General features: G+C 37.2%; 1 protein-coding gene across 3 annotated transcripts in view; it reads right to left on the bottom strand.

The window, feature by feature from the left end:
- The window catches only part of LOC145263165 (uncharacterized), a 1,002,407-nt gene that overhangs the window by 105,807 nt on the left and 883,380 nt on the right, over window positions 1-13,220 (bottom strand). For all 3 annotated transcript variants that reach the window (XM_080120191.1, XM_080120190.1, XM_080120192.1), the window contains 2 exons: window positions 13,077-13,171; window positions 12,165-12,248 (listed from right to left, as the gene is read on the bottom strand). In XM_080120191.1, coding sequence (XP_079976317.1) covers window positions 12,165-12,248; window positions 13,077-13,171 — 179 coding nt within the window. The remainder of the gene's footprint in view (window positions 1-12,164; window positions 12,249-13,076; window positions 13,172-13,220) is intronic.

Genomic DNA, 13,220 nt, shown 5'->3' with positions numbered 1-13,220 from the left:
TACAAACACACATAAACATATATACACATACATAGATATACATACATATACACATACATATACATATATAAACATACGTGTATACATATACATACAACATAGATACATATGATGATGGCAGATCAATTATTACATGCTTCCAGCATTTAAGGCCTACAGGCGTCACAACTTTTTCATCGCCACAGGACTATTTTTTATAGAAAAATGCTTGAGATACAAAGATGATGTTACAGAGTTTAAGCTTTATACGACAGCTAAATCTCTCTCTCAGTTCAAAATGTTGAGATCCAGTAACAAGCAAGAGCAAGATAGCCAGCAACAAGTTAGACAGCAAACCGCTTAATGCGGGTACTCGTCTCCCGCTTTGTGGTTTTTAAATCAGAGATTTGCTTCTCCCAGAGGGGTTGCCTTCACCACGGCTTACGTACACATGGAAATAAACACATGCATGCACACATACATGCATACATACAGAATACATGCAAACACACATGTACACAGACACGCAAAAATACACACATAGGGGCACGCCTTGACGTGAATAAAAAAGAAAAACAATCCAAAACAAACAATTTGTAGAAGAGACAGTCACTCGTTGACGTGTTTGTGCAACTTTACAAATGAATGGACGTAGGGATCAGATGAAAACAAAATCTAACAGATCAACACTAAAACGCCTGGACTTTTTTTTATAAATAAAATGTTTGTTTATAAGACTCACATTTCTGCTGTAAAAATAAATGGACATTAGAATCAGACTAATACAAAATCCGACAAAATAAAGAAATAAAAAGGAATCAACCGAGTTACGTGTTCATCAACGTTTCGTCTTTATTACGAGGAAGTCTCGAAATAAAGACGAAACGTTGATGAAACTTGGATTGTTCCTTTTTATTTTTCTCTCTCTCTTTCTCTCTCTCTCTCTCTCTCTCTCTCTCTATATATATATATATATATATATATATATATCTCCGTTCAGTTTCGAAAGACAAGAAGTACCCTCTGGTAGTGTAGCTATGTGTGTAATTGTGAGGCAAGGTTTGCAAAATCTCTAAACACATCTCTCCTGAACCTACATTGCTACATTGCTTGAATCCAGTGGTAATGAAGGAGGATAAATGGAAACAAATCCGAGATATGCGAAGAGCAAATACCGCACCTGGAATTCCTCAATGTTCACACACTTTAGTACTGGCCAGGCACAACGTTGTTTAATTTCGGTGATCTAACGGAAAGCAGTTTGTCAACGTGATTATTACACACACACACACACACACACACACACACACACACACACACACACACACACACACACACACACACACACGCACACGCACACACACACACATATGCATATAGAGATTTTTAAAACACACATTTTTGTTACATTTTACTTCAGTCGAAGTTCTCAATAAATCCTAGGCGTTAACTCTTGATCTCAATGTGAGAAAAATAGATATTCGAATATTCCATTAAAGTTTTCCTTTACATCTCAAATGCTGAGTTAGTAAAGAAGTTTGGAAGATTATTGGAACTTGACCATTTAAATATGTTATAGTATACATTTCTTTTGATCTGTTGGCCTTACTTGATTTCAGGAAAAGAAATCATCTAGTCTAGTGGAGTATCTAGCTTCGTGTTACTTGAAATAACATCAGTTGGAAAAGTTGCACCATTCCTTGTAAAAGCCAGTATGGGGGTTAACTATACTGAGATTTTATTTGGGCTGCGAATACAATGTGATTTGGAATGTGTTTACTTCTAAGGAAAATTACAAAATGAATGCTCTGACGATCATACTTACGATTTTTAAAAAGCGAACCATTATAAGGTATATATATATATATATATATATATATATATATATATATATATATATATATATATATATATATATATATATATTTGTTAATGTTTCTTAAAACATCTTCTTTTAACCTTACATTTAAACGCAATTTAACTTTATGATTTTATTCTAATTCTTACTCTCAATTTATCTTACTTTGTTTATCAACATCATAAAATAACTATTTCCTTTATATCTAAATATTTTCCAGATACACCTGCTTTACTTACAAAATGCTAGGCTTATTTTTGGTGTCTTTAAAAAAGCAACCAATATTTTTGCTGATGAGGAGACTATGTTTCAAAAAACTATATGTTGAAATTATTGTCCATTACTTAATGTCTATCGCAATAAAAACATCGTTTCCGAAACGATCGTACAATTTATTAACTTTGTTGTTTTCCTTCTTATGAAACCGATTTTTAATTTTAATTATACATTATCAATCATCTTACTAAATATTAAAATAGCTCTAGGATATATATGCCTATTGAGCTTATTATATATCGACAACGAGCACTGTTTTATTCTTGTTGTATTTTAATTACATTAGTGATTTTACTATCACATTAAAATACACTCTGCTCTTTAGACCTCTGTTCTAATCCCCTTTATATATATATATATATATATATATGTATATATATATATATATATATATATATATATATATATATATATATATATACACATCAGCTCGAGAGATAAGAGTCTGAAGTTTGAATTTGACGATTGTGCGAGCCTTTTCTAGTCTCGCACAAAAACACACATTCACATTTCAAGCTATGCCATATACATACGCGCACACAAACATACGCGCCCACGTCCACACACGTACATATATTCACGTTCGCGTACATACACTCACATTCACGTGTATATACACACACGCTAATATACACACATATGTACTCGCACACGAACGCACACATGGACGACGTCACTTCCGCTTTCAAAGGAAATATGCACATGCGCAAAAGACACTCCGGAAACGAGTATAAAAGAGAGAGCAACAAGCGACTCTTTCTTTTAGACCGAGCTTTCGAGCCGGTCGGTCCGAAGACCGACCGCGTGTGTCACGCCTACTTACTACTATGTATGGGGCACGAGCCAACAGACAGTACCTACACTCTTTTTCTCCCTTTCTACTACTGGTCCCTGAGAACACCGCCGCGTAGCTGACTGCTAACATGGCGTACAGCTTAATCTCATATCCTTTTCTTCGTCTACACGCTGGACTATCATTCTCATTTTTACTAAGATACTTATTTCTCTTCCCACGCGCAAACAAACGATAGTTACCCGAACTTGAGATGAAAACATTTCCTTTTCTTGCTACAACACCAGTCCCGCAACGAACATTGGTTACATACGCGCGGACATGAACACATGTTATAACTAAAACGTTCATTCTTTCAACAGCAAATAAACGACGTTTATCTTATCCACCAATTGAGTCTTTGTTTCCTTCAATTACATTCGTTTCATTATTTTCTTGTGGCGAGCTAGGATATATCCTGGTCCGCAACACGATGTATTTTCTAAGTTCATGAAAAGAAACGATCAAATATTTTCGACACCTGTAGACGTTCTGATGAAAATAGTTCAAATAATCTCTTTGATTTCATAGCAATTTCATTAATTATCTAACTTTTATTATGTCTTTGGCATTCAGCAAGATATATCCACGTCCACCGAATATCAGAATATTTGGTAAATATGCAGAATATTTTCATGTCATTCACCTGAAAAGTCTTTCGCTTCCTTTGTCGTTTTTAGGAACTACAATATTTCGCCTCCTGTCCTCTCAACCTCGGCGTATACTGTGTCTTCTCATTTTTTTCTCTTTTTATGGCGGCAAAAACAGTGTGTTCTCATAGTTTTTTCTCTTTTTATGGCGGCAAAAAGTGTGTGTTCTCATAGTTTTTTCTCTTTTTATGGCGGCAAAAAGAGTGTGTTCTCATAGTTTTTTCTCTTTTTATGACGGTAAAAAGAGTGTGTTCTCATAGCATTTTTTTCTCTGTCCTCTCAACCTCGGCGTATACTGTGTCTTCTCATTTTTTTCTCTTTTTATGGCGGCAAAAACAGTGTGTTCTCATAGTTTTTTCTCTTTTTATGGCGGCAAAAAGTGTGTGTTCTCATAGTTTTTTCTCTTTTTATGGCGGCAAAAAGAGTGTGTTCTCATAGTTTTTTCTCTTTTTATGACGGTAAAAAGAGTGTGTTCTCATAGCATTTTTTTCTCTTTTTATGGCGGCAAAAAGAGTTCCATTAGCCGATATATCAGTTCTAGTGAAAAGAGGGACAAGTCGTGTGTACTCCCCTGATAGATACAAACGATTCGTTTTCCCAATCGCAGTGCATTCAAGTGTGCAAGATTTCCAAAATTGGGGGAGGGCGAAGTCAGGTTTCTTTCTTTTTGTTTTCTATCTCCCAAGCTGAGAAATCAATAAAATTTAAAAAATTGAAAAAATATATTTTCGTTCGATTATATTTTATTTGCAGTAGTTTGACCTGGTAGTGCTTTTTCTTGCAATTTTTAAAAACTTGCCAATTTTTATCCAAAATATAATATTTTGTTCTAAACACTGGGCAGTAACACTGCATATATAAAAGCGAAAATGTATGTATGTATGTATGTATGTATGTATGTTTGTGTGTCTGCTAAAAACTTTTGACCGACGGAACAAAAATTCACAAACTTGGTCTCATATGTAAGCCCCACGTTCCGGACGACAAATATCGAAAAATTGGCCCAAAAGGACCATCAGAAGTGCGTCAACTGATCGATATTCTGCAGGGGAGGCCAAAAAAAGTGACATTCTAATGTTAAACATTACATATTTTAAATCGATTTATAACTGCCCCCAAAAATACGGGCGCTAACTCTTCTACATAAAGTATACACAGGGCCGTTTATTTTGGGTCAACTTGTATTTAAAACCCGCTGAGTCATGTCACGTGATCTTGACGTCAGCAAGCTGTAATGGCAGTCTGAATTTAAAAACATTGTTGTTATCGGTAAAAAAAAATTTAACCTTCACACAAGCTAAACTATGAACTTCTACGCTATGACAACGTTACCAAAGTTATTAGCACGTTAAAAATAGTTAGATACGCATCTGGCTGGTTTTTCTTTTTGTAAAAACTTCGATTGGCAATATTTTTTGCAAGCGTATTTTTTTTTTACTTCACATTTTTGGCTTGTTATTTTTCGTTTAACTAAACGAAAAATAACAAGCCAAAAATGTGAAGTAAAAAAAATATTGCCAATCGAAGTTTTTACAAAAAGAAAAACCAGCCAGACGCCATTTTCATTTTTAGTAACACTCTTTAGAGTAAAGAAGACGAAGTGAGAGAGAGAGAGAGACGCAAACAGAGAGAGAGAGAGAGAGAGAGAGAGAGAGAGAGAGAGAGAGAGAGAGAGAGAGAGAGAGAGAGAAACGTTAACTTTTTCACCCCGAAATCGACAATTTTCGACAGGGGCGGAGGGTCAACAGCTCAGGTAGTTAAGGCCTTGGTTCATTATCTAAACGTTTTGGGTTCGAATCGTGGTGTGAGATGTTTTTTTCGAGTTTTTAAATTTAAATATTGAACCCTGTATTATTTAAGCCATTTTTCACGTAACGTTCGTTTTCCGGGGTTTTCTTACTTCGCTTATTCTTAGCGACACCCCAAAACACCCGGATACCCGCCGATTTTTAAAATTTTAATATCGAAAAAGGCTTATTTAAGCCATTTTTCACGTGTTCGTTTTCTGTTTTCATCGTTTGTTTGCCTTACGTTAGTTTTTTTGTGTTTTTTTTTCGATGTTTAGATCCCCCCCCGCTTAATTAAAACATTGTTTTCTTTTCTTACTTCGCTTATAACAATGCTTACATCGTCATCGTCGTCGTGGTAACGCTCGAGGACTTTCAAATATCTTTCACTTATTCTGGCTGGCCGATTTTATTCTCAAACTCTCAAACTTCGCCTCAGGGCTTCGGCTTCGATCGTACCCCCGGTTTCTTTTTTATTTAACACCTCGCTAGTCTATCCATATCTATATATATAAAAGGCAAAATGTGTGTGACCATTTAGTGTATGTCTTCAAAAGGATTTTCTCGCAAACGGTTCCGATGTCGTTATGATCGCTTACAACTGTTTATATGGGTCCTAAATAATAATATGTACGATGTGGGAAAGTGCGTCGCATTTAGATTTATTTACGTCGACTTTTACAAAATTATTGCTATTTTGGCTTCTCGCATGTTGATGAGGTTTTTTCCTAGCGAAACTAATTCAAAGTTAACAATGAACAACGTTCTCGGCATTGCGCCGGGAAATGTTCAGAAGCAATCATCTTTGATCAATGTTGTACATTAGACAATTGCTCAATCTGGACAATTGGGAGCTGGTTCCCGTCCCCCCAACATCTGTTGGGGAAAAAAACAAAAACAGTCAAACTTGGGTAAACAACTGCGTGACTTCTATTTGACCTTCTTAATTAGGTCAAATGGAAGCAGCAGAGTTAACTTTTATTGCGCACGCCTGTTTTTATAGTTCAATAAATAAATTTAAATGTATGTATGTATGTTTGTGTGTCTGCTAAAAACTTTCGACAGACACAACAAAAATTTACAAAATCATATTGAAGCTCGATCCTTCGCTCAAAAAATTGGCCAAAAACGTTTATTTTTTCACCCTGAAATCGACAATTTTCGACAGGGGGGGGTCAACAAAAACGGCCCTCTTGACCGATTCTACGCATGCGTCAGATGACGTTGTGACCTGATTTACTTTAAATAGTTGAAAAACTGAACACATTTCATGTCCGTCGCATTAGCTCAGTTTGTTAAGGCGTTGGTTCAAAGCTTCTGAGTTCGAATCATGGTGTGAGATGTTTTTTTTTTCGATTTTTAAAATTTAAATATTGAACGAGTCTTATTTATGCCATTTTTCACGTAACGTTCGTTTTTCTGTTTTTTTGTGTTTTTTTACTTCGCTTATTCTTAGCGACACCCAAAAACACCCGAGTACCCACCGATTTTTAAAATTTTAATATCGAAACAGGTTTATTTAAGCCATTTTTCACGTGTTCGTTTTTCTGTTTTCATCGTTCGTTTTCTTTTTTGTGTTTTTTTTTTTACTTCGCTGTAATTTACCCGTTCAAGATATTTTTTGATCGCCGCGTAGCGGGGAAAACAGAAACTGGCTTCCAGCGCAAAACTAGGTCAAACATCACGCAACTTGACGTTGTCCCACCTGCTAATTTCGGTTTATAAACGTAAACTTAACACACTTATCAATTCATCTGCCCTGTGGTCCAGATGGTTAGGTCGCAGGTTTTTTCTTCCCATTCATTTCCTTTCCACCTTCGCGTCAAAGGTTTGGGGTTCAAGCCTACCTTTATACTAAAACTATTTTTTTTCTTTTGCACCTCCAAACAACCGGCCAACGTTTTTTTTAACAGGGTTGTTTTAATCTACAACCCCCCACACCAACACACATCTCCAAACACCAGGGCAACGCCGGGTACCCCCAACTAGTCTATATATATATAAAAGCGAAAATGTATTATGTTTGTGTGTATGTATGTATGTTTGTGTGTCTGCTAAAAACTTTCGACAGACCCGACGAAAATTCACAAACTAGGTATCATATCGAAGCCCCATCATTCGCTTGAAAAATATCGAACAATTGGCCAAAAAGGTTAACTTTTTCACCCCGAAATCGAAATTTTTCCACAGGGGGGGTCAACAAAAACGGGTTTCTCGTAACGATGACCGATTCTACGCATGCGTCAGATGACGTCATGACGTCGTGACCTGATTTACTTTAAATAGTTGAAAAACCAAGCAAATGCCATATACGTCGCTTTAGCTCAGGTAGTCAAGACCTTGATTCATTATCTAAACGTTTTGGGTTCGAATCGTGGTGTGAGATGTTTTTTTTTTTCGATTTTTTAAATTAAATATTGAACCCTGTGTTATTTAAGCCATTTTTCACGTAACGTTCGTTTTCCTGTTTTTTTTTTTTACTTCGCTTATTCTTAGCGACACCCCAAAACACCCGGGTATCCACCGATTTTTAAAATTTTAATATCGAAAAAGGTTTATTTAAGCCATTTTTTACGTGTTCTTTTTTCTGTTTTCATCGTTCGTTTGCCTTACGTTAGTTTTTTTTGTGTTTTTTTATGTTTTGACTAGTGAGGGGTACCCGGCGTTGCTCGGGTGTGTTGTAGGGGTGTGTGATGTTAAATAAAATAAACGGGGGGGGGTGCTAGGATCGAAGCCGAACTCCTGAGGCGAAGTTTGAAAATAAAATCGGCCAGCCAGAAGTGAAAGATGTTTGAAAGTCGTCGAGCGTTACGACGACGACGACGACGACGACGACGACGACGACGACGACGACGACGATGTAAGCATTGTTATAAACGAAGTAAGAAAAGAAAACAACGTTTTAATTAAAACAGAAAAACGAACGAACGTTACGTGAAAAATGGCTTAAATAATACAGGGTTCAATATTTAAATGTAAAAAATCGAAAAAAAACCATCTCATACCACGATTCGAACCCAAAACGTTTTGATAACGAACCAACCCTTAACTACTTACGCTAAAGCGGCGTATATAAATTTTGTTCGGTTTATCAACTATTTAAAGTAAATCAGGTGACGACGTCATGACGTCATCTGACGCATGCGTTGTTGACCATCCCCCCTGTCGAATCTATCTAGACATCTCTCTCTCTCTCTCTCTCTCTCTCTCACTTCGTTTGCCTTACTCTAAAGACTGGAAAATAGCGTCTGGCTGTTTTTATTTTTAAAAACTTCGTTCGTTAATATTTTTTGTAAGCGCATTTTTTTTTTTTACTTCACATATTTGGCTTATTATTTTTCGTTTAACTATCGAGTCTTACTATTTTGAATGTGGTAATAACTTTGGTAACGGCGCCATAGCGTAGAAGTTCATAGTTTAGCTTTAATTAATTTTTTTTTACCGATAACAACATTTTTAAATTGTAAATTAAGACGGCCATTAGAGGTTGCTGACGCCAAGACTCAGCGGGGTTTAAATACAAGTTGACCCAAAATAAACGACCGCATGTATACTTTATGTAGAAGAGTTAGCGGCCGTATTTTATTGGGCAGTTATAAATCGATTTAAAAATATGTAATGTTTAACATTAGAATGTCACTTCTTTGGGGGTCCCCTCCTGCAGAAAATCGATCAGTTGACGCACTTCTGATGGTCCTTTTGGGCCAATTTTTCGATATTTGTCGTCCGGAACGTGGGCTTACATATAAGACCAAGTTTGTGAATTTTTGTTGTGTCTGTCGAAAGTTTTTGCAGACACACAAACATACATACATTTTCGCTTTTATATATATAGATTATCCCCCCCGCTTAATTAAAACGTTGTTTTCTTTTCTTACTTCGCTTATAACAATGCTTACATCGTCATCGTCGTCGTCGTCGTCGTAACGCTCGACGACTTTCAAACACCTTTCACTAACTCATTCTGGCTGGCCGATCTTATTTTCAAATTTCGCCTCGGGGCTTCGGGTTCGATCCTACCCCCCTCCCCGGTTTCTTTTTTATTTAATACCACACACACCTACAAACACCCGGGCAACGCCGGGTACACCTGCTAGTCTATATATATAAAAGCGAAAATGTATGTATGTATGTATGTATGTATGTACGTACGCTTTTCCTTGATGTCCACAAAAGGCTTCTTTCAGAGAAGCGCTTGCTCGGTTCACAACATCTTAAAACTTTTTATATCATCTATAAATTACCCACGGAGCTCGCCTGTCTATTTAATTTTATTGACTTTCAAACGTTAATTATTCGACATTTCCCACATCGGCATGCATTACATTCGGTTTTCGGTATAAAAAAAAGCAAAACTCGACTCTAATCACAGGCCGTCAGGCCGCTTGCCCGCGCGCCCTCCGGGGCCCGGGTGACATGATCAAAGTGTAGTATCTGTTCCGGCAGATGCTGCAAGCTATGACTAGCTAGGACTAGCTATGACTAGCAAAGACCAGATGTGGGGGCAGCCCCACATGCTTGACCTTTAACCAGCTGCCATTTCCCTCCTCTCGGGAGCTGGTCCCCTTTTTCCCTTCCCCCTCCCTTCACTCCTCACATTAAAAATTGGCCTTGTGCCTAATTTGCTCGGTGGGGGAGCAAATAAATACCACAGGCCAAAAGGCCCCCCCGCTTCGGCGGCACGGGGGACAAGATCAAAGTGTAGTATCTGTTCCGGCAGATGCTGCAAGCAAAGACCAGCTATGACTAGCAAAGACCATATGTGGGGGTAACCCCACATATCTGAACTTGGTCAAGGTAGGGATCACCCTACGACCACAGTTACTATCCAGCTCCCATTTCCCTCCCCCTCCCTCAATCTCCACATTAAAAAACGGCCTTGTGCCTAATTTGCTCAGTGGGGAAGCAAATAAATATAACAGGCCGAAATCCAGTTGGCTCAAGAGAGCTAAGTAACGTTTGTTCAATGTCGACTTCGTCATATCAGACTGTAGCTTTCATTTCACTCCTCCTAATAAACAGGGAGCGGGTTTTTAAAAACAAACAAACCGATTTATTCACCTCATTCAAAACTGTCCCGCACAAAATGTTAACTGGTGAATATCTATCGCCGTCACGTCAATCAAAAACACGCAATTGGAAAATAGTAAAGTGTTTAAAAAAAAAAAGATTTTTTTAAACACTTTACTATTTTCCAACAGCGCGTCGTGAAGGCTTCGTTTTTTATCACGGGCACCTGTTTTTTTTTCACATTTTCGGGTTTTTTTCACATACCCCGAAAAACACCCGGACAACGTCGGGTACCCCTCGCTAGTATATATATAAAAGCGAAAATGTATGTATGTATGTTTGTATGTTATGTGTCTGCTAAAATCTTTTGACCTACGGAACAAAACTGGTCTCATATTAAAGCGCCACCCTCCGGACGACAAATATCAAAAAATTGGCCCAAAAGGACCATCAGAAGTGCGTCAACTGATCGATTTTCTGCAGGGGGGGGGGAAAGTGACATTCTAATGTTAAACATTACATATTTTAAATCGATTCATAACTGCCCAAATAAATACGGGGCCCCAAAAAAAAATACGCTTACAAAAAATATTAACAATCGAAGTTTTTACAAAAAAAAAAAAAACAGCCAGACGCATTTTCTTTAGAGTAAGGAAGACGAAGAGAGAGAGAGAGAGAGAGAGAGAGAGAGAGAGAGAGAGAGAGAGAGAGAGAGAGAGAGAGAGAGACGTTTACTTTTTCACCCCGAAATCGACAGTTTTCGACAGGGGGGAGTCAACAACGCATGCGTCAGATGACGTCATGACGTCGTGACCTGATTTACTTTAAATAGTTGAAAAACCGAACAAATTTCATATACGTCGCTTTAGCTCAGGTAGTTAAGGCCTTGGATCATTATCTAAACGTTTTGGGTTCGAATCGTGGTGTGAGATGTTTTTTTTTTCGATTTTTTAAATTTAAATATTGAACCCTGTCTTATTTAAGCCATTTTTCACGTAACGTTCGTTTTCCTGTTTTTTTTTACTTCGCTTATTCTTAGCGACACCCCAAAACACCCGGGTATCCACCGATTTTTAAAATTTTAATATCGAAAAAGGCTTATTTAAGTCATTTTTCACGTGTTCGTTTTCTGTTTTCATCGTTCGTTTGCCTTACGTTAGATTTTTTTGTGTTTTTTCTCGATGTTTTGATTACTCCCCCGCTTAATTAAAACGTTGTTTTCTTTTCTTACTTCGCTTATAACAATGCTTACATCGTCATCGTCGTCGTCGTAACGCTCGACGACTTTCAAACATCTTTCAGTTATTCGCTTTTAACAATGCTTCATTCTGGCTGGCCGATTTTATTTTCAAACTTCGCCTCAGGGCTTCGGCTTCGATCCTACCCACCCCCGGTTTCTTTTTTATTTAACACCACACACACCTACAAACACCCGGGCAACGCCGGGTATCCCTCGCTAGTTAATGAATAAATCGTTCCTTTAAAAATGATAGCTGTATGAAAATAATTCTGACTCGCTGAAATTATTTTCAGAAAAAAATTAAATCGAATTGCATTATTCTTAACAACACGATGCAACGATCTATCAAGAACACTTTCTCAAACCAGAATCCAAGATTGATTTTATAAGAAGAAAGCGATCGATAGCAAAAAATCGAGAACGCAACTGACTATACTTTGCATATTATAGTATAAACAGTCCTTGGATGAATTTATCAAAAGTTGCGAAACAAAAGAGGATGGAGGGTTCAAAATGCTGTAGAATCGCTCACCTTTCTTCCGGCCATTTGATGTTGACAAGGAATTTATTTTTACCGTACGCTCCCCACGGAGAATCATTTGATACTCCCACAACACTGTAAAAAATGAGAAAAAATAAAGTTAATAATAGTTAAAATGAGATAAAATGTCAATGACTTCTTATTTCATTTTAAATGCAGACTGAATACCTGGTGTGGTGTCAAAGTTGAAGCAAGATCACAGCATAAAATCTGTTGAAGAAAAATCTAAATAAACAAATAATTGAAACTAAGTCAGAAATGGGAAGTGCTGATGGTTAAGTGATTAACGATACGGACTACCGACCTGGGTGTGCCAAGTTCGAATCCCGTCTGCCCCAGAGAAACACTTTCCCTTTGAATGTTCTAGTGGTTCCTTCCGTAAGTAGACGATTTCTGCCTAGAAAGAATTCTGACTTCGGGGAAACCAGTGCCAACAATGGAATCAGCTGATTCGTAAAATATAAGTGAATGAATCCGAAATGAGCATAGGTCACGTTGTAATTAGCTTATAGTTCAAGCTGGAAGTAAATGTTAACAGGCTTGTTTTCGTACCGAATTTCTCTATTATCTTATGTTGAATAACATATTATGTCTTTAATATGGCGTCCATAACGTTAGATTAAATGTCAAAAAAGAAACGGATCGCAGCACTTGTTATGATCAATAACAGTTGACAATTTTCATAAAATAAACATAAAATGAATGTGCCCCTGTTCAGCAAAGAATGGAGAAGTGAAACAGATTACGATATTTTTAACAGAGGAAGGAGCATAAAGTTCACTGGCATGTGCGCGTGTCAACGTATGAATTACTCATCTATTTGAGCAGGTGAAGTTCAATATTGCGTGAGCGGGACAAAGTATAATGTATGCGTTGATGTTTTGTTTGATAATAAATACGCACCTGACTTCTTTTAATGGAATTTTTTTAAAGATCTGGAAAAGGACTGGATTGACACGGTGTTTGATGATGTCGTGGTAACCATTGAGGAATTCCGTCTGCAAATAAAAAATATTCAGGTGTTCATACAGTTTATGTACCTACGCA

This window comes from Euprymna scolopes, chromosome 38 (genome assembly GCF_053919585.1).
Source record: "Euprymna scolopes isolate OS-2025 chromosome 38, ASM5391958v1, whole genome shotgun sequence".
Taxonomy (NCBI): Eukaryota; Metazoa; Mollusca; class Cephalopoda; order Sepiida; family Sepiolidae; genus Euprymna; species Euprymna scolopes.
Note: the sequence above shows the minus strand (reverse complement) of the source record. Positions and strands in the feature narration are given on the sequence as shown.